General features: G+C 39.8%; 1 protein-coding gene across 5 annotated transcripts in view; it reads right to left on the bottom strand.

Annotated features, from left to right (window-relative positions):
* The window catches only part of TAFA5 (TAFA chemokine like family member 5), a 697,812-nt gene that overhangs the window by 105,341 nt on the left and 570,252 nt on the right, over positions 1-22,219 (bottom strand). For all 5 annotated transcript variants that reach the window (XR_016441740.1, XR_016441739.1, XR_016441738.1 and 2 more), the window contains exon 3: positions 15,293-15,420. Coding sequence is in view for 1 of the 5 variants with exons in the window: in XM_090042107.1 (XP_089898233.1) it covers positions 15,293-15,420 (128 nt within the window). In the remaining 4 variants the exon portion in view is untranslated. The remainder of the gene's footprint in view (positions 1-15,292; positions 15,421-22,219) is intronic.

Genomic DNA, 22,219 nt, shown 5'->3' with positions numbered 1-22,219 from the left:
GCAATGAAAATTAAATAGTCAGGGCTGTTCAACTGGCAGCCTGTGGCCCACATGCAACCTGTGAGTAGTTAAACTGTGGTCCACAGGACTCGTCAACATGCCTCCAGCACCCAGGGGATGAATGTCATTGCCATTCCTCCTGCCCACCACTCTATTAGGTGACTAAAGTCAGCAACTGGGAAAAAGAGGTTGGGGGGTAGCAATGTTCACCACCTCAGGTCAAGAGTTGTGCTGATGCAGTGGGTCTGGCAGCCGTGCTGACAACCTGCTGCCCCATTGCTAGAGGTGGGCTGTCCAGTCTGCAAAAGCCCCACAGGCCAGACCTATAAAGTAAAGATGAGGAAAGCCAAATTCAAGCATGCCAACAAGACAGCAAAAGATAACCGTATGTGGATGTGGAACCTAAGTGGAAGAAGTAAGATTGGAGATATTTGGAGAAACAAATTGGTTTGAAGGATAATTTCTTTAGGATAAGAAGGCTAATTCTTGAAGGTAGAAGCGAAACAGGCTGAGGAAGAGAGAATAGTTAAGAAAAAGAAAAGAAATGAAATAGGAAAAAAGAAAGGACATGGAGGCTGGGATGGAAGGATCAAAGGTACATGACTCAAGGTTTGAGGCTCACGTCTAACTTTAAATTTTTTGAAAGGTAGGACAGAATTGATTAAGTGTGTGTGTTGGGGTAGTGGGGGAAGAGGAACAGGAAAAAGTAATGTGGTTAATATTATTTATGTGTTTAAAGTTATTTCTTTCATCCTGGGTAGAAAGGCATTATGAGGAGGTGTGGGATGAAGTTTTAAACAGTTAAATGTGTAGAAGAACTGATATATGTGTGTAGGCGTTAATCAAAGAGGAAAACCAGAACAGTTCAGAAAGGAACAAAATGTAGCAGAAGCAATTATGCTTAATGCAATACAACCTAATGGAAAAGACAACCCCCACACCTTAAAAGTGCAAGTACACAACTTTAACATCACTACCTAAACAATCACAGACTTAAGGCAGAATAGAGGCTGTCCTCCCCAAATCCAAATTACCTGCTAGAATCTGAGCTTCTGAAAATGACAGTGACATTAAGGAAAGGAAAGGAAAACCTCAAGGGCAGTGCAATGTATTTTCATCCACTTCAGTGAATTTGAGAGAAGACAGTGTGACAAGTGACCATTCATTTGCACCAGTAACAGAGCCACTTTAGTTCATCCAGAAGTCATACTTAGAGTAGGAGATCAGCATCATTATAAATACCAAAACCTAACCATAGGGTAAATAAGTTATTAAAGGATTATTGTTCAAATAACACACTGTTAACAGTTCACATAAACAAACTTAACTTTGATTAACCCTAAACAGATCATACTATAAGTCTCCCTAACCTCCTCCACCAACTCCCAAATATCACATCAATAAAAATGCATCAACCAGTCAACTCACAGGCGATGCCTATCAAGCTAATCTGATTCCATTCAGAATGCATTTTCTAAAGGAGTTCTGTGTTTCAGTGCATTTGTGACTATGTTTATTTAACATTTACCTAAAGTCACTGCACCTTTAAAATTTGGGGAACCTGTCAGGAAGGAGGCAACGGTAGCATACAAGAGGAAATACAGGAATACAGATGCCAACTTGCATTATTGCATAAGGCTGCACCTAAATCTCCACATAATCCCTGAATTTGTAACTCACTTTCCTGTGCAATACTGTATTTACTCACAAACCACACATACATTTTCCTCAAAAATTAGCCAAACACTTGGGTGGGGGGCATGTCTTAAGTGGGGAAACTGACTTTCTGCTGGGACTAGCAGCATGGAAAAATGGTAGAATGGCTGCAGCTTCTTTCTTTTCTCTTTCTTCCAGAAGCTGTGTGGAGGGAGGTGCCTTCCAAAAAAGTAAGTGGAGGTGCTGCAGGGAAGGAGTCCAGGAAGGGTAGATCTGGGGGTGGGGATGCACTGGTATGGTCACATCCTGCTTTGATTCCTGCTTCACCCACATCTAGAACCAACTATCCTACAGAAGCCATGGCATTTCTATTCAAGCAGCACTGATGGAGTCAACTGACTTGACGGCTCATTATAATCTACCTGATTCCTGCTAATAACTCTTCATTTCACAAGTGTTAAAAACCCTCATCCTTTTTAATGGTCTTGATGTTCTATCAATCAAACCAGCCTTACATTGACAAAACTGCTGTGGTCCGTTAGCTACTCTTGGTCTCTCCTCTACTGCAGAGTTCTGCATGCTGTCTATACATCTTTTCAAAGACCAAGATCTGAGAATGGAGTCCAGTCTTCAACAGTAGCTACAGTTTCAGCTTTTGGTTAAGCAGCCAAAAGCTGCTGACAATTCAGTTGTGAAAGGGTCAAAACTAGCTTTTGCCTGAAGAGGAAAGGAAAGATGAGTGAATTGAAGATTAAGCTCTGTCCCTCCTGCATATGGCCTAATCAGAAAAAATATTTTCTTCTTCATTCTGCTTTCCCCCCAAAAAGGTACATGTCTTACTTGGTGGCATGTGGTATGGAATAAAAAATGGTAACCCTCCTGTGTCCCACTGAATGTCAATATCTTTCTTCACCCAGACTTTAAGACTTATATTTTACTTTAGAATTGACCTCTCTACCATCAATAAATGCACCAATAAAAGTATATTTCTATGAATTCTTCTGACTACAGAGAGAGACAGAGACTGAAAACAGGGAAGACAGCAGTAAAAAAAGAAACAGAACCCCCCCACCCGAAACCAAAACAAAAAATCAACCCCCTCCCCCCCACTCCTCCAAAAAAACCCAACAAAACAACAAACAACCAAAAAACAGATCCACAGATCCTCAGGGACTCTGACTTGTGTGGAGATTTAGCTTTAGTAATTATCACTTTACTCCCAGAACAATCAACTGGAAGCACTGTTACCTTTAATGATTGCCGGGGAAAAAAGTGCATGATACCCTGCAGTAATGTTCTCTGGATCACTCACTCTGCATTCTGCTTACTGTACTTTGCCAGACATCTTTAACTTTTCTTTTCAAAGCTTGACACTGCACATTTATTTTTACTGCTGCAAGTCCAAACTTTGTGATCACAAACGTAACCTCTTAAATATCTAATTTTGGCTTCAGGTTGGAAGTTTTGGCTGTCTTCTCCCAAGGAAGCACATCTTTCATTTCCAAATGCTTCAGTTATAGAACAGGCTCCTTTAGAAGCTGGAATATGACTGTGCAGCATGATTCAAACAGTGACCAGAGAGGTGTCTGCCTCTCCTATGACTCAGAGCATCATGACATTTCACCTTAGGTAGTATATGCAAATTTCCAGAATGAATTTTATACTCCCCACAACAACAAAATCCCTTCAGAATGAAATTAAGGAAGTGAGAGCTGATAAAGACATATTAGTTCATGCATTCTATGTCCTTACCAGAACAAGACTAATCCCCCACAGTATGCTTTCTAGGTCTTATCCAATCTAGCTTTGAATAGAAGAATCAATGGAGCTTCCAACACTTCCTATGGAAAACTATTCCACAGCTTAATAGACAAAACTGTTAGGATTTTTCCCCTGATGTTCAGCTTGCATTTTCCTTTACTCAGTTACATCTTATTACAGTTAGTATGATCTCTATGGGCACCTTAAATGAATCCTCTTCATTTTTTAAGTTTATGACCTTGAATTACTTGTTACTGGCTTTAATCTTGGCTCTCCTCTTAGTCAACACTGAATTTAAACATGTTCATTATTTTAATCTCTCCAAATAAAATCAAAACTTATTTTTTTTTTTTTGCTTTTTGCTTTTCTTTGAAGTTTTAGAGTTCAGGTATTCACAACTACACAACCTATATGGACATTTTGCATGCACCCACATGAGCATGAACGTGCACTCTGTGGCGCTTCAAAGGCACCCAGTGCATGTGGTAGCAGTTTGTGCCACCTGACTCCAGAGCTTGGCCTGCCAGAGCCAAGCTCTGGCTGCTGGCTGGGCTCCATACATCTGGATAACTATAGCTGCAGCCCAGCGAGGCACCCAGAACCTCAGGCTGCCAGATGTCCCTGGGGAAATGCACGTGTACATTTGTCTGGTTATGCCCTTTGAGGTGTTATGTTCATTCTTACAGGGATTTTTTCTAATTTTTCAATCCTTGTTGTTTGAAATATACTTCATTTTGGTATTATTATTTACTTCATATATGACTTGCCTCTTTCTAAGTAGGATTTGGACTCCCAAATCTTGCAGATAACTCAAAATTCCTACTAATTTTAGTTAGATTTCTTCACATTTACTTTAGGGGAGGAAATTCATTTAGGGAAGGATCACTCATCTGGTTACAATACCAACTAGGTTTTACAAATGTTTCTGCTAGAAGTCTCTCATTACAGCAGCATTCAATGATCTTCTAGCATGAGTTCACCTGCACCAACCCCATCCCCACCCCCTGTCTACCTTCTCCCCTCCTGAAGGGAGTTATTTTTGTGTTTTCTGGGGCACCCAATATCCTTTCTTCTAGGAAAAGGAGAGCTTGCAGGTAAGCACAAAAGAAAAAACAGCAACAGCTGAAAACACCTATCCAGATACCCAGCAACAGATGAAGATCTGAGATCTTGTAGGATTGGTCTGTACAGACGGTGCCCCTCAGCTGAAAGAGGAGACGGCATTTCTAGTGTCTTTTCACTTGATTTTCCTGTCCACTGTTACATTACACAGCAGAGTTTCTCCCAGGAGGCTGAACTTCCCTCTGTCAACTCTTCCTGGGGACCAGAAGAACCAGAGTTGGATGAAAGGCTGCTGTGCCTTCGGAGACCAGGGTCATACTGTTCTGGAGAAGGCATGGAGGCAGCTTCTCCCACCCCTCCCATACACTGAGAGGGAAAGAGCAGCCTTTAGCTGCACTCCCACAGTTTCTCACTGCAGTTCCTGGTGTGAGAGGCAGGCAGGGGCTTGGTGAGCTTCTCTGTCCACTGAGCTCCTGGGCACCAAGAGCTGAGCTCAGGGAGTAGCATAGCCCCCTACTCGCTTCTCTCCAGAGTTCCCAGTGTCAGAAGTAGGTGAGACCTTTGCTGTGCTGCTCTCACTGCCTGACTGCAGGACACTGGTAGCCAAGCACAGAGAGTCCACAGTGTGAGAAGCAGACAGGGGCTTTGTCTAGCTGCTCCAGTCTCCCTGGGAATAGGAGGACTGGAGCAACCCAGGATTTCCCCAAACCAAGGTTACCTTCTCTTTGGGATGGTACAACAAGCCAGGCAGAGGGGGAGGTTGCAGACTGAACTGCTACTACTGCCTCTCCCAGAATCACTTCTACTAGTAGACAATTTCACCACTAGAACTGAACGTTTGCACGCAGTCAAAGTGCAGATCTAATACTGGTAACTGTCAGAGCTGTATTCTAGATACCAGGAAGGCTTCCAAAGCACCACAGCCAGTTGGGTAGCTAACTCCCATTGACTTTCAGTAGAAGTTAGGTGCTTTCTGCTCTTTAGGCTTTTGAAAACATTCCAAAATAAAATAAAACCAGGCCATTCACAGAACCTTTTGTTACAACCTGGGCCACCTTACTGTAGATCACCGGTTCTGAAACTCTTTAGCCTTAAGGCACTCTCTGGAAAATGCCAGCTCTTAACATTCACTTGTTTCTTGACTGTGGAAAAGTAATCAATTATTTCACCCCCTGAAGAGACGTCAGAAAGACCTTGGTAAAAATGTTTTTGACACCATGGATTCCTATGTTAGCTTGTATATGTTTTTAAACACTAAACTCTGCTAATATTGCACAGCCTTCCTTTGCACCTTTAAAAAGATCTCAAGGAACCCCACGATGCTGTGAAACCCTGGTTCAGAATCACTGGTCTAGATCAATATTTTCATATTAAGCATTGTTTATAGTTCTGTGGTTATATTTCAGTTGAAATGACAGTGCTCCACATGACAAACCGATTTGAATTAAATTTTCAAATATGGTTCTGAGAGACGCTGTGTCCAATGCATTACTAAAATCCCTCTACTACCACATCTATTGCATTTTCTTTATCCACTAGTTTTGTCATTCACTCCAAGAGTTCCAGATTGCCTTGCATGAGTTGAAAAAATATTTTTTGTTTCATAGTCTGAAAAAAAGAAAAATGTTTCAAAACTGATGTCTTTGTGCAATGACTTCATGTCATAACACTTTTACCATGAAGATTCTCCTGTGTGTAATATTTTTAGAAATCATTTTAAACTCTTGATGCTAATGTGACATACAAGTTTCCAACCTTTATAATTCCCTGTTACAAAAAAGGATGATTTAAGCTATATATTCCACTTTGATTTATAGAGTGTCAAAAAACAAAGTCCCATAGGGCTACTTCCTTTCTTGGGGCTTCTGTTACTTTCTTCACTACTCTGAGGTTCAAGATCAAGCACAAATCTTTAATTCAATATATAGGCCATATGTGGGGGAAGGGGTGAGGGGAGAAGAAATAAGAGGATATCTGATCTTTTAATCATAGGTCACTGATCTGAATTGCAGATTGAATACAAAGTTTTATTCTTTGATCATGAATCTCACCTGGAAATCAGCAGCTTCTACCACTGTCCATAAGATATTCAATTAGGCTACTTGTAGATGTTAAAAAAAAATGCTTTAAACTCAGTGTGCTCCCGCACCAAGCCCAGCACACGCCCAGAAAAAGCAGTGCCTCAGTTGGACCCAGCTTTCCCAACGCCTGTAGAAATGGAGCACTTTACTGGGGCTTTGTTGGCATTTTTATCTAATAGCTGATTGAATCAGCTTTAGCTAGAAGTGCCAAAAAGCCCTGCTGAAGAACCAAATCCATACAGACGCTGCAAAGCCAGGTCACAGTAATGTGCTGGCTCTTTTGGTAAAGCGCTTTCTTTTTTTAACATGGGCAAGCAGCCTGAGACTGGTGGATGAAGAACTTAATTGTCCACAAAGCTAGAAAGACAAAATCAAAGACTCAAAATTTCCCTTTTTGTCAAGCTTTGTGTTGTTTCTCTTCTTATCTTTCCACCAAGTTTTCTGTATGGAGTATGGAGTTTGTTGGTTTTTTGCGTGCACATCTTCAAATCTTTTTCCTCATTCACTCTGTATCCTGTGTTCTTTATGAATCCACCCACAAAGTCTGTGATCTTCCCATGCAGAATCATTTCTTAAAGACTTTGAGTTATACATTGCATATAATGCATCAGGACCTTGGACAAATTCACTTCACTGTGACATTCTTTCCCCTCCCACTGTCTTATATACCTAGACTATCAGACTTTCTTAAATTACAACTTTCCTAATTAGAAACCACACTATGGGCATTTGGGAAGGTCCCTTTATAGGCAAAGAACAAATGCATCAAATAAGGACAAGCAATATACTTTCCAGCCCCTTGAAGATTCCATATTTTTCTAGACAATTTGTGAGACTGAATCTTACAAATGATTTTCACTTTTTCCCCCTGAAACTGATACAAACCTCATCTATGCATGATTACATATAAAAAGTGCATATTATTCTTATAGAACTGTTAAACCCAGGAAGAACTTCAAACAAAAGTAATTTCCTTGAAGACCAACTTAACAACTCAGGCATTTCTATAAGATAAGCTATCAAGACTGTTAGTGCTCTTGAAACATTTCAGACATTCATAACTTATTGGTTGGGTTTACACTATGCCACATTACATTAGTGTCAATGAATACCCAAAGTTAGAGAAGCATTTTTGTCCATTTCTGAATGCTACTTTCAAAAATATAAAAGGAATAAGACAACAATTTGGATAATTTTCTTTATAATAAGCAAAGTCTATTCTACAAAAACATGAAATAGACGACCAATCTTACTGATAATGCCCAGGCTGAAATGTCTTCATTTTACTCAAAGTAGCAGTTCAGCTCTGAAACGGATTGGATACTTGCTGTTTATTTTATACTGAGCTAAATGATTTCATAATCCCTCATGAAAGCAAATAACTAATTGCTAAGGTCCCCTGAGTAAACCAATCCCCCAAATAAATGAGCACCTATGTCACCTGAGCCCTATTCATTTTTCTGTTCTTATTTACAACAGATTCAGGACCACACTATCTAAGATGTAGCCTCCAAGTGTAAATGGGAGTTAAAGAACAGAGACCTGTAGAAATCTCATTTGATATATTTATGTATGATTACCATCAGTCTTTAAACTACTATGCAGAGAAATAAGTCAGTTTTACATCTTCTTCAGCATTTGGAGACACAAACAGATAGATAGGGCTAGCATAGGTTTTCCAGTTTTCCACTAAATTCTGAAGATGACTCCTCTGATGGGAAACATCACCATGGGTTTTGATGGGTTTTTGCATTAAAATACACATTTTCAAATCAGATATTTCAGATCAAGTAAGTACATTCCTGATGGCAAATAATGGTTTTTTTTAAGATCGTGGCAGTTTTGTCACTGATGGCACATGGCTTTAGTACTTTGGGAGAGGAAAGGCAGCTAAGTCTATTTGAAACAGTCCCTCAGCAATTTAAATTTTTCTCAACACCAGATCTCTGCCCTCTTCTCTCTATAACTTGGAGCCTTTGCAGTCTGGGAAAATCTCTAAATGTTTGCTAGTATTTTGGATTTGGGACTTACAGATTCTCTATTTCTAAAAAAATAGTAAGTTATAAGACTATTATGTAGGATAATTAAGTCAAATTAAGATAAATTTTAGGTTTTGAAAAATGAGGTTTTTTAATCGTGACCACAGTCTGACCACAATTTCTACCTATATAGTATGAGCCCAGTTTTCTCTCCTACCCAGGGCAGAGGGTCAGACTAGAAGATTTACAAGGTCTCTTCCGATCCTATACCTGTGAATCTATGATTTTGCCCAACTTGGAGGACAATCATTTTGTTTTTGGCAATAAATGGTTAAATGTACCTTTATATTTTAAAAATTAATTCATGGTTAATAATCAGAGGTACTGTTTGCAACACAGATAAGGAAATCTGGTTCATTGTAGAAATGCTGCTTTTACTGCCTGAAGACACCATGGCTGGCCTGCCATGAGGGGATCACTCCATTGTAGGAGGTCTTTGGTGACATAGAAGAGTATACAGAAGGCAAGGCTGCAGAATCATTATGCTATGCAGATGTCCATGTACTCTTTGACACCTCTAAGGTCATTGGTGGCAAGTGTAAATTAGTTCGACACAACTGTACTCAGTTATGGCCTGGGTACAGGCCAGTGTGCAGTAAAACAAAGTTATGAAGGCACAAAGAGCATCCCTGCAACTCCCTACCCAGCTGCGAGAGGACTTGAAACAATTTTAACCTGACAGTGACTTAGCCACCAATTAGCTCTGTTTGAAAACCTAATTTTCTGTTTGTAATTAATGTAAAGGAATCTGGTCCTAGAATGAAGATCACAATATTAAATTCATCCTGGAAAGCTTCAGGGCAATGGAAAGTCTGAAGGCTACAGAAAGGAATCCAAAGACTGACAGTATGAATATACAGAAAATACAAACCAGAAACACATGCTACCTGTTAAGAACAGAAACCTCTCTTGGCCCCCCTTGTACACAGGTACTGTACCTATAGATGTGGACAATTAATATAAAGTGATACCTCTCTTTCTAATGTCACTGTTTCTAGAAAGAAAGTCAGAATCGGTCAGGATTTCTATCAATGCTGTCTAGTTCTGAAGAGGGCATTCACTTGTGTGTCTAAAGACACAACAATGTTAGAATCTCACCTTGCTTCAAAACATTATGTTTTGATGATCATACAGATACCCATCCAAGTATGAAATCTGTCTGAACAATAGCGGAGAAATATACACTGCATTACCCATCTCCACAGAACACAGCTGTGTTCTGCATATAGCAGGATGGATGAGAAGATAACAGTAGAACTAGTCTGTTCACCCAGGCACCCAACCTGTCTGGTGGAACAAGTGTTAGATACATAGCTGCAGTGACACAGTTGCCAACCCAAGAATTTTTTTTTTACTGACAATATGCAAACATTTTACTGACAAACTTTTTATGACATGTTTTTGCTGTCAATAAAAAAAAAATATTGAGTTGGCAACTTTGTGCAACTGCAGCAATGTTTTTATACCCTGCTGCACCCACCAAAGTTCACTGCAAGGCTCCAAACAGCACTCCCGCTTAGATACCAGGTGGTGCTGCTTGCTCTCTCTCTGTCCAGCATCAACAGTTGCCTGGAATGTAGTTTCATTCCAACAGGGATCTTAAAACAAATTCAGTGTTTCAGTTTTTTATGTATGGCTTAATTTTTCTTCAGACTTCACAAACAGGCATTTTTAGGCTGGATTTTGATGGACCATCTTTAAATTTATGGACAGTTCGCAACCCTGACTGGAAGCTTGTTTTTTGCTACCTCTGCCTTCCCCTATGTCGCCTTTCTGGGAAGGAAAGGCCAGGTTCCCCCTAATGCTACCTCTTCTAAAGAGGAAGCAAAGTGTGGAACCATCACATGGGGACAATACCATATGGAATACACTCAACTATGGGGTGCATAAAAAAACTACAACTGCTTTCATCTGGGCTTTTCTGGAGAGCTGTTTTTGTAACCATTCTAGCGTAGACTTCTATGTAAAACAACAGAGGGTAGTAGAATTGGGCAGGTGCCAAAAAAGGAAAAGAAAAGAAAAGACATTTCTGTGGGGATGGTCCAATCTAATTAAGAAAATACCACCAAATGCGAATAATTTCAGAATTTAACAACATGAGCAGCACCAGTAAAGATGCTAATTAGCAATAATACTTGGAACTTGTAAATGAGTTTTTTCTTTCCTAATCCTTTTACACACATTAACTAACAGAACTTCCCAAGACAACTCCAAGGAAGTTAAATACATAGGACCACTCTGATCTTACAGCTGGGAAAACTGAGGCATAGAGGTTCAGTGACTTACCCAAGGCCACAGGGGGAGTCACTGTCAGAGCCGGGATTAGAGCTCAGGAGTTTCTGGCTCCTAGTCCCATGCTCAGACCACTACACCATGGCCTCAGGACATTTCCAGCTGGTCTTCAGTCTAAAAAAAAGTAAATTCTCAAATCCAAATGTAACATGCAGATAGATAGATACTTTGAAAAAATCTTGAATGTAATGGTATGAGTAAGAACACTAGGTTGGCAAATCAATGATGAAAAAGACAATACATTTTATTCAATCTACCTTAATTGTATATTTATATATAAAAAGATCTGCAGAAAAAGTCTTCATTGAAATTCCAGCCAATGCAAACAACTATAGAATTTCTCAGGGCAAGGGACAAATTACCTTTTCAACCCAGCCAGCATGTCATTTATATTAATGGTGAGGAATGTTAAGTTGCTCTGTGTGTAAGTAAACTCTATTAAGAAAGTCATGTCCCTTGGTGAAACTAGATCCTTAGTAAATTTTACTAGCTAAACACTGAGCTCCACGTCAGAGTAATTATACCTTTTATCCACTGTGAGCTCTCTTTTAGCTTCTTTATACTCCTTAATTTCCCACTTCAGCTAATTTAGCAGTAAAATCACAGAGGTTTACAAAGGTTAGCAACTGAGGAACTGGCGCATGAATGTTCTGTTAAGCTCCATGCACTGAAATCACATCATGTAAAAGAAGGAATTAATTAAGTAACAATTAAGTAGTGATGGATCATTGACAACATATATACACTTTGGTGCTAAAATTAATCTCCCCTGTAAAGGCAATAGATTGTGTATCTTCTCATTTATACACTAGCAAGTTTCATGCTTGAAATGTAAAAGGCCAGGCTTCACAAGAGTATCTGGTGGAAAAGGTATATTATGGCACTATTAAGATTATGTATTCTTTCTTTTGGGAAAAAGTCAGGTCAATTCATTTTTAAAAGAATCAGAGTTACATTACTGGAAATCTCTAAAGCAGTATTCACATTTCCACAGCAAGTGATTTAAAAATGACCACAGAGGCACTTTTAAAATAAAAATATTAGGGTATAACAGATGCAGTGGCCTATTCCTATAGTATCTCCTTTCTCCAGTTGCCATACTGCTTCCCTGTATTAACATATACTGGCAGCTGGCCCAGTTAATCTTCAATTCTAGAAGCCTCTTACCAGACGAAAAATCCTTGGTTCATTCACACCTTGTAGAAAGGATGACAGGGCATAAGTGACATCCAGATCCATTTAGAATATACTTTCTGTCTGATTTTCCCTTGCCTTGCACCTTCAGTAGTCATTTATAGCTGTACAATGTGAGCACAAAATGTACATTAAATGCTGCCAGACATGTGAGCAGAGAATGCTGATTTGGTTGCATTATTTTGCACAGGTGACTACACAAAGTTCCAGGCGGTGAAAAATCAAGCCCCACTTATCTAGGTTAAACTGTTTTTGAAATAAAACAGGTTTTATAAAAAAACAAGAAATTGGCTGCGAAGTTACTGGGACAGCATGCTGCTCTCTACTATTTAGCACATAAAGTATTACATATTAAACTAATTTATGACAAGAATGTCTTATTTCTGCTTCCTTTTGGTAAAACACTACTGAATTTCTCCATATTAGGGCACATTTTATATGTATTTTCTATATCCTCAACTTCATTCTATCTTTTCCCATGCTTCTAAACCTGACATGCTAGTATCTTACACAAGTGCCTATACTGCTATATATGTGCACTAACAACAAGAATTAATGCTAGAGTTACTGTTTTCTCAGGTGCTAGTCCCAGTCCATCAGCATTCGATACCGTTCTGCTTTCCTGTTTTAGTATGTGTAAAACAGTATGTTATTAACTTCTACAATTTTTCCAAATAGATTATAGAAATGTAGCTCTCTGATAATGAAAGATGAATCCAGATTATCTTCCAGTTTTCAACCTGTAGATGCTTACACAAATTATTTTAGGGTTGCAAATTTACGACCTGATCTGCTCCAGTTGAAGCATATGGAAAAACACCTATTTATTTTCAAAGGAGGGTTATACCCTTAATAGGCAATATTTGCTCTTTAGACATTTGGAGATTAATTTAACATCTTTCCTGATGAATATTACTAAGACTGTTTATAGCGCACTGCTATACACATATTTTTCACTAAGGAATAATATGGCCATGGCAACTAAGACTGGCTAATAAGGAACAGAAACATTAGATATTTTATTGCACCAAGAAGCAGATAACACTACCTAGGAATATTGCAGCAGTGGATGTTGTCTATTGGTGTTTCCATAATACTCTTTTCTTATATTAGAATTATTACGACAGTCATTAGGTTATCCAAGATCAAGACTCCAGCAGTCTTGCTGGCTTTCAGACATTTTCCTGGCATATCAAACTATGCTTCCTAAGAACAAATGAATGTTCTTTTATTACTCAATTATTGTAAAGTGTCATTTTCTCTAACTCTACAGTTTCTTAGAATATCCTTAGAGGTTAGTTTGAATTGACAGAAAAGAGGGTGTATGTGTGTGTGTGCATGTGCGCGCGCGCATGCCTGCACGCTGGCACGCGTAAGCGGCATGGATGTCCACAGCTATTGTATGCTATTTTTAGATAGGTCACACCACAGTCCAAATCGGGGCAATTCAAGAATAATGGAACTGTAATTTTCTCCCTTATAGAAGCTTTCTTCTTTCCAGCACAGAGTGCACCTTGACACAGGAGAGAATCTGTTTAATGAGGCTTTGCTCAGCACTAACGTCATTTCCCAAATATGGAGTTTGATTGTAATCTTTATGCTGGTTTAAATATAGAATAATTCCATTAAAGTCAATACAATTAAATAGTTGTCCAACAAGTATGAGATCAGAATTGGCCTCCTGGTATCAGATCTTAAAGAGCCCCTGAAGCAATCTGATAGAGATAAATCATAAGTTGTGCCTACTTTTCAAGCATTTCATTGGAATAAACAATGATGATAGATGGAAATGTTTCATTGTACACAGGCAAGTTGCTTTGCCTCAAGTACAGAAAATACTGCTGGATTAATGACACTTTGAAAAATATTGTCAGAATTCCAAAGATACCGTATAAAGTCTGCCTGCCCTTGAGGGCTGATGCTACTGTTTGAAGGCATATTTCCCTCCATTACATTTTTATGTCATAATTACAAAAAATTAAATGCAAATTATCTAAAGGAAAATAAGATTAAAAGTTCTGACTTGGGAGACTCAGAGTTAAGGCTGTAACACTGCTCATAATTCACCTTGCCATGTCTAACCACTTTAAGTCCAGAATGAAAAAAATCACTGGTTTTCCTTTCCTATTCTTAACACCAAATGATATTCTTGAAGTTTGATGCAAAACTAAAAAATGGTGATCATGTAGATTTTGCTAAATTCTGCCAGATTATGAACCATTAAAAGTTTTGGTCTAGAGTCTCCTCATCTCTCTGCAGACAGTAAAGATAGGTAGGGGATCATATTGATAGGCCTGAACTCTACCCCTGGCTAACTTCACTCTTTTGCAAGAAGTTCTTCTTTCAAGAACTTTTAAGACAGCTTTTTGAAGTAAAACTTGATGATGAGATATTTCTAAAATTTATCTTTATTAAAAAGCCCTATAAGCAAGACAAAATATTGTGGTATAGCAGTCTGCAGAGAGAGCGTTGTTCTATTCTATTGTGTGGATACTTTAAAGTTTCTGAAGCAGAGGATTCTTTTGTGGAGTTGTAGAAAGTCCTATAACATCTTCTTGATGTACTACAAGGCCCAGAAGCCATTGCTGATATGTGCATAGTCAGCCTCAATATATTTTCTTAAAACAAATGTTCTAAAACACTACAGGACAGCACACCAGGGAGTTGAAATGAACAGAATGGACAAGCTAGAACTGAAAGGTCAGATGACCATAAAAGAAAGTCTTTACTGTTTTGCAGTCTTTAGGTCTCACTGCTTTTCCTTTGGGCAGGTGAAGATTTGTCTGTTAAACTGCCTTCCTACTGTAGTGGAAAAGCCAAAACTACTTTTCTTTTTCAAATAAAATACTTATTTTTGCCCTACTAGATCACCCGTGAGCATTTTTACATTCTATTCCAGTCAAAGTACAAGAATGAATGCAGGGTGAAATCAAGGTGAAGAGACAGTCTTTGGGTTGAATTTATTTGCTGCTTGAATTTATGGTTCCTTTTAAGCAAAATGCTGACTTTTCCCCCCTCACTTTCCCTGTCTACATACACATGTTCAAGAGGACGGGCAGGTATCGCAGTTTAAATACATGTTCACTGAATTACTAATGGATGTCTAACAATGCACACTAAAACTAGATTTGGTATCTCAACCTTTGGCCTTTAGAAGCAACAGTTGAAGAGGACCACAAGGAATCTGGGAAAAAAAGAGAAGCTTACCGTGGTTGTCTTTATCCGTCCACCAGGTTGTGTACAGGTCCAGCCTGATTTATTGATTAGCAAATCACAGCCTTCTCCTTCTAAACATGGAAGCATTTCACACCACTGTTTTGTTTTAATAATTCGTGCTGTAGGGGAAAAAAAAAGACAGTTGGCAGGAAGATTCACATTTCACTTCTCTTGGAACACAGACATTAGAGAAGCTTATTTCCATCATCAGATAATGTAGCCATAGGTTATGCCATAGACAGCCCCAGGCAATTTACAAAATTATTTACAGCACTTTCAGTGCCAACCAATTTTACAATAACAACAGAACTTAAAAGACAACATGAAAACTAAATAATGACCTCCTTCAATAAAAGAAGGAAAAGGTACAGCCAGAGGTAACTTTGCAATAATGTACTCCTCAAAGTCCATGATGAAGTAGGAGGAGCTGTAGTTAAAGCATTCTGCTTCTTCTTTATTCATCACCCTTATTTAGTAGAACTGGGCTGGAGCAGACTAGATACTGTTCTAACATGGAGAACATGAAGCTTCTGCTCTGAAGACTTACAGTCTAACTAGGAAAGACAGATGCAAGTGGAAGGAAGTCATACAACACAGAAGCAAAGCAAATTATGCCACGACAGCATATGGTGCGGATTTTTGCCATGCTTTTTTTCTGTCTTTTTTTAAAGGTGGGAGTAGGCAGACTAGGCTAAGTAGAAAGAAGAGGGAAGGACAGACGGGATGGGGAAGGGCAGGGTAAGAGAAAGAAGAAATGTGGCAGGACACTGAGGACAAGAGACTTGGGTAATGTATGAGGCACAAATGCTGAACCAAACAGCTAGTCAGCATAGAGTAGAGAAAAACCCCATAAAAAATGAAGTTTTCTGACTGTCCCAATGACTAGGATGCGGCTCTTTCTGAAGCTTCTGCTACTGGATAGAGTTTCCAATGCAGTCCTGTTCACAGCTTTCCTGAAAGGAAACTTCCAGGTGGCCTTAAAACAAGAGAGGGAGCTCTCACTGGGTGAAATAAAGAGGAGGCAACCCTGTAGGGAAACACTGCATCTTCAGGCAGGAAGCAAACAGGGACTAATACCTTAACTTCTACTATGCATCTTCACTGCATGTTCACTACATGTTCATCACTGCAAATCTGTGCCTTGTACTAGGTCATTAAGAAATATTTATTTTTGTTTTGACATCGTGTTTTTGGAAAGTAGAAGTGCACCTCTCTCTTATGCACTGTCAGTGGGGAGTTTGGGATATTTAAAAAAATACAAAAACACAGTTTGTTAGAGAAAGCGAAATCAAGGAAACACATCTTGTACTTAAGAACAAAGGGCCATCACAAACTTCACCCCCTTCTACTTTACAGGAGTTCATGCCGCAGTCTCAAGCCAGCTCCAGAGAAAGTTCTGTCTCCATCCCTTGCACAAATGTCTGCTTGGGCAATGGGCAGAACAAATCACATTGTCTACACTCTGGAACAGAGACAGTGCCTTCCTGTATTCTCCTTAATATAAAACATCTTCTCAGTGGATAAACAGAGCCAAGCAGCATTAAAAAGTAAGAGCTCAAAAAGGAATACTGGAAATAATCTAAAAAAATTAGGTAAAGCAAGATCTGCAGTGAGCGCAAGGAGCTAGAAAGTGAGTTGCTAAACTGCTTCTATCTCATACCTGACTTCCTATGTCTTGACCACTTGAAGGCAAATTCCCAATACCACAAAACAATAATAAGAATTAAAGCTACAATGAACAATCTTTTAACGAAATTTGAGCTAGCATTCTGATGTAATAAGCCAGGTCTCTAAATACTTCGACATCCAAACTGATCACATGTACCCTTGTTTGAAGTTTCAGGACCTAAATGGGATCTGCAAAATTAACTCAGGATATCTGCAGACATTATTTGTAGCCAATCTATGATCATGTGGCTTGCTTTAATCAACATGGCCATAGATTGGGAATGGCATGTGTACACTTGCCAGTGTGTGGAGCCATGCCAGGTACCCAAAGTAAGTTGGAGTGGGGAGAGACGAAAGCTGTATCAGGGGGATTAGCAGGTCTGTGGTAGCTGGTGGGATTGCAGAGAATTGGGAGGTCTGCAAGGGTGGTTGGTAAATCCACAGTGGGGTGGCAGTTAGGTGTCTGCCTGGGAGTGGAGGTCAGGATGCCAAAAATAGCATGATCAGGGTGTGTGTGTGTGGTGGGGGGGCTAGGAAGAACAAGAACATGGCCATTTTTTGCCCAGTCTGATCTCCCTCAACATCTGTACACATGGGCACTTAGATCAACCTAACTTTAGCTAGGTTGATCTAAACCAGTGGTCTCCAACTTTTTTATGGTGAAGATAGGCACCATAAGTAAAGGGCACCCCAGGATCTACTGCCCCCCGCCCCCCACTTCTCAGACAAGCCACCCAGGTTCTGGTCCAACTCACCCAGCCTGGCTCAGGTGGCAGGGGGCGTGGCTCATCCCAGCCATGGGCATCCTGCTGCTCTCAATCGTGTAGCCTCTGACAGGCTGAGATCGACTTTCAGAGGCTCCATGATCAACCAGTTGATTGAGATCGACTGATTGGTGACCACTGATTTAAGCATAATGTCTGCATATACCCTCAGTTTTCAACTCTGCTTCGCAGTCTGCCAAGTAAAGCAGAGTCCTGCCATTCCATTTCACACCACTAATGGCACTCTTTACATGGAATGCAGAACAATATATTTACCAGGGTATCAAGTATCATCATTAATAATTAAACTTGAATAACACTAGTCGAGATAAAAAAATAATGTGTATTGCCTGAGAGAGTATCTGCATTTTTATTCTGTTTGTTCACTAAAAGTGAAAGTCAGCCCTCTGCCAGAGAACGGGCAAAAACCTTTCAACCTCTTATATCCCACTCAAGCCCTATTATACAGTCATAAGTGGCACTTAAGTGATGCACAAGCTTTGTGTTGGCCTTCTATACAGGGCTGATTTTCATCCTAAGACTCTGATCATGTGAACTGCTTTGCATCTCCTAAGTGCTGCATCCCTTGACCTCACTGAAGCTAACAGGAATTGAGGATGCTTAGCACCTTGTAGACTTATACTCTTAGAAACTATAAGAGGAATCACACCTACACGATACCAAGTATTTCTGATTTGATTTGCAAAATTCAGCAGTTTGCAATGGATCTTCTAGGTAATCGTATGAAGGGTATGATCTTTCTTCATATTATGGATTAAAGTAGCTTCAGTAGAAAATTTTTTTTTAAAAGATTACAAATTATTTTAAAATGATTTCTTTCCAAATGCTGAAACTAAAGGTAGTGATGACAATAAGAATTACAGTTCTAACCTTGCTTGCCAGATTATTTATGCCTCCCTATAAAACAGCAGTTTTCTTTTCTGTATTTCCTTTACTCATATGCTTGTTATTTATTTAGACAATTGCCAAATGCTGCATCTCTAGTAATCTCCCGACTAGAAAACATCATCTCTTTGTAGCAGGAAAAAAGCCAACAAACACAAAATGTTATAGCTATCTAAAAAGATATGGAATTAATAGAATCATAGAATCAATGAGTCGGAAGGGACCTAGACAGATCATCTAGTCTGACCCCCTGCCATGGGCAGGAAGGAGCACTGGGGGTGGCAGGGGGTCAGACTACATGATCTGTCTAGGTCCCTTCCGACTCATTGATGCTATGATTTGTTTGTTCACAAATAAAATACAAACAGAAAGAGCTCAACAAATTTTATTTACAACTTCTGAGAAAGGAACTGAAAAACAGGAAAAAAAGAAAATAAAATGGTATTAACATTTTTAATAAATAATATCAGTCATGCATAAAAAAAAAAGAAGCACTAGGTTACAGAGATTGCCATTCAGATCACAGGGATAACCCTTCAGCCTGTCATAATGGCATATGATGCATTCACATGAAATGAATAATCATATGATATTATGGCAGACCTGGTATAAGATCCCAATTGGAGTAGAGAGATAGAATTGTCTTATATTTTATCTTCATCACCAATTCTAGATACTATAGATAAAGGCAGAAGAATCCTGTAACACAGTGTGGGCCATCCATTTTGACAGGTAACCCGTCCCCTTATTATCCCTCCACAGTGTGGGCCATCCATTTTGACCACAAGTCAAGTCCCATGTCCTCCCTAAGGCTAGGGACAGACATTACATATAAACAGGTTTAAGTGATCAGAAATTGATTTCATAGACATTAGGGTTGGAAGGGACCTCGGAAGATCATCAAGTCCAGCCCCCAGATAAAATTGGTTTATATCTGCAACAGAACATAAGTTCAATGCACACAAACCAGTTTCAAATGACTGAAACTGGTTTAAGATACACCTGGTTGAATGTAGACTTAACTGATTTGAGGTGAAACCAGTTTATGCAACGTCTGTCCCAGACCTCTTCCTGGTTTAAGTTAAACCAGAGTCCCCCAGCATCCCAGGTGTTTTGCAGCCCTGGGCTGGGCTGTCTGCTCCAGGCAACAGGGCTGGCCACACCCCTCTGCTCCCTAGCCAAAACTCCCGCAGGCACAGCAGGGTCTGCCTGGCTTCCCCCTAACCCCCAGTCCTTGCCACTTGCTGTTGAAGCAGAGATCCCCTGCCTCTCTCCCATCTCCCACAGAATGGACCCCAGCCCCATGGATGCTAGCCATGTGATATGCTAGGTAATGCTGAGAGGTGTCTGTGTGTGTGTCTCCAATTTCACTGGGACAGGCAGACAGAACAGTATCCACTTAGAGCTTTTTGGAGCTAATCAGTAGGTCAGCTAGTAATGTCCCTCCATTCCTTCCTTGGAGCAAGCTGTTTAAGAAGAGCTTGAAATAATGAGAGAGATTTTCATTTTGTTACTGGGCTGATAAACACTATTATCAGCCCCCTACTAGCTCTCTTGTCTGTCGGGCTTGCAGACCATATGAAGAAGCAGGGAGAGGGAGATTGAAAAGCTCAGTATTGTCACCAGGTGCATTCACTGCACAACCCCTCTCCCTTGCCACAGAGTGCTAGCTGGGGGCTGGGGCCTGGCAACACTCCCACCCCTTGAGCAGCAAGTGGGAAAAAGCCTGGGATGGTGCAGGCAGGATGGGGGTTTAAACCCCACCCTAATCAAAGCATCCTGCCAGGGCCTGGCTATGCCCCCTGCTCAGCTCAGCACTATGGAAGGGAATGGAGTTCTAGCAGCTTTTAGCCTGAGCCCATGCAGGCATGTGCCTGCATTTAGTCAGTCCAGAGGGAACGTCTGTGCAGCTGCAAACCAGTTCAACCTAGGCAGGTTAGATTAACCTGCAAAGATTGAATCCATTCAGGCTCAAGCTTTTTATATGTCTGTCCCTAGCCTAAGTTACACCTAAGTAATCCCCTTGCTTTATCTGATGCTGTTGCTCCTTGCCCCCTTCCCTATTGACCACATGCCATACACATAGGTTGCCACTTTGGGCATCCCCACTGCAATGCACAATAATTTAAAAACCCACTTATAGAAAGTTTTCTTTAAAATTTCAGGCCAGAGGCATAACAGCTAGGGACAGTGATAGGGGACTGTTGTGGCAGCTGGCCTGGCAGGAACAGTGGCTGAAGTGTCATTCACACACCTCTTTTAAGTGGGTATTAGGGGCTGGTGCCCCATTATACTACTGTTCCAGGCAGTAAATGTAGTACAAATACAGTTATGGATTATGACCCACAAGCTCCAAAGTTTATATCCCTCGACTTCTCATCCTGTGCAATGTAAATACAGTTATCCTCATTATCTACAGAAAAGTCTGATGTTTTGGTTTTAATGATAATTTGCGGCAATTAGTTTCAGAGGTTAATTATGTCTGGTGTAAGAAAAGATTTCCCATTTTATCAGCTTTTCATTTTGTTGCTTCTCAGTGTCATTCTTCTTGTCCTTTGGAAAAAGAAATTTAAATAGCCTAATAGGAAAAGTAATACATAATAATTAAAAACAATGGGCCTCTGAGCTTCTTCCTGGGCTGCTTTGTGTCATAGTAGTAGTATCATCAGCCATAAGAACTTTGTAGGAGCCATATTTAGATCATTTGGGTCTCTTCTCCAAAAGTAGTTAAACATACAGTAGAGAATAGGGCTCTATCTCCCACAAATCTCTGGAACCAGAGGGACTGGCCCATCCTTTGAGGCCTATGGCATTCAACTTATTCAGTTTTGTCTGGATATATATATTTTAATGATTTGATAAATTTTGTTGGCTGCTGGTTCCACTGTCCCAATCTTTTCTTACCATTGCTGCCTAAGCAATCTTGCCCTGTCCTTTGTGGCAGCCTCATTCCCCTTATTATACTTCCATTTTATTCTACTTGTTCTACTTCCCATCTGTTGCTTTCATGAACTGTTCTTTCACTTTCTCTCTCTCAGCTCAATCCTTTTATATAATTTTTACACAATTTTATTTATATCATTTAATGCTATAAAAATAGTATAAATCCTGTATACTACCAACATGGTTGTAAATCACCAACACCCTGACCACCACTTAACCTTTACAGACTGTCTTCCTACCACAGAACTCAAAAATATGCTGCATTTAACTGGTTTACAACAATGCATGAGGTGAAGGTAACCTATTATTGATCCCATTTTGTTGAGGGGTTAGCTGACTTGCCCAAGGTCACATAGGAATTTTGTGGCAGAGCTGGGAATAAAACCTTAGGTCTCCTAATTTCCAGTCATATGCCCTAGCCAGAAAACCTTTCCTCTCCTATTTTTCTTCTAGAAATATATTACATGAATGATAAGGAATTTAATTATAGTTGAGGATGGTTCTGCTTTGAGTAGGGGGTTGGACTAGATGACCTCCTGAGGTCCCGTCCAACCCTAACTTTCTGTAGTTTTATGGTTCTATGACAAGCTCCAGTGTGCTCTTAAACCAAAATAAGAAATTAAAAATCATTTTATGC

Source organism: Crocodylus siamensis, chromosome 4 (assembly GCF_052110815.1).
Source record: "Crocodylus siamensis isolate JL-2025a chromosome 4, ASM5211081v1, whole genome shotgun sequence".
Taxonomy (NCBI): Eukaryota; Metazoa; Chordata; order Crocodylia; family Crocodylidae; genus Crocodylus; species Crocodylus siamensis.
The sequence above is the reverse complement of the archived record's forward strand: the minus strand, read 5'-3'. Positions and strand labels throughout refer to the sequence as shown.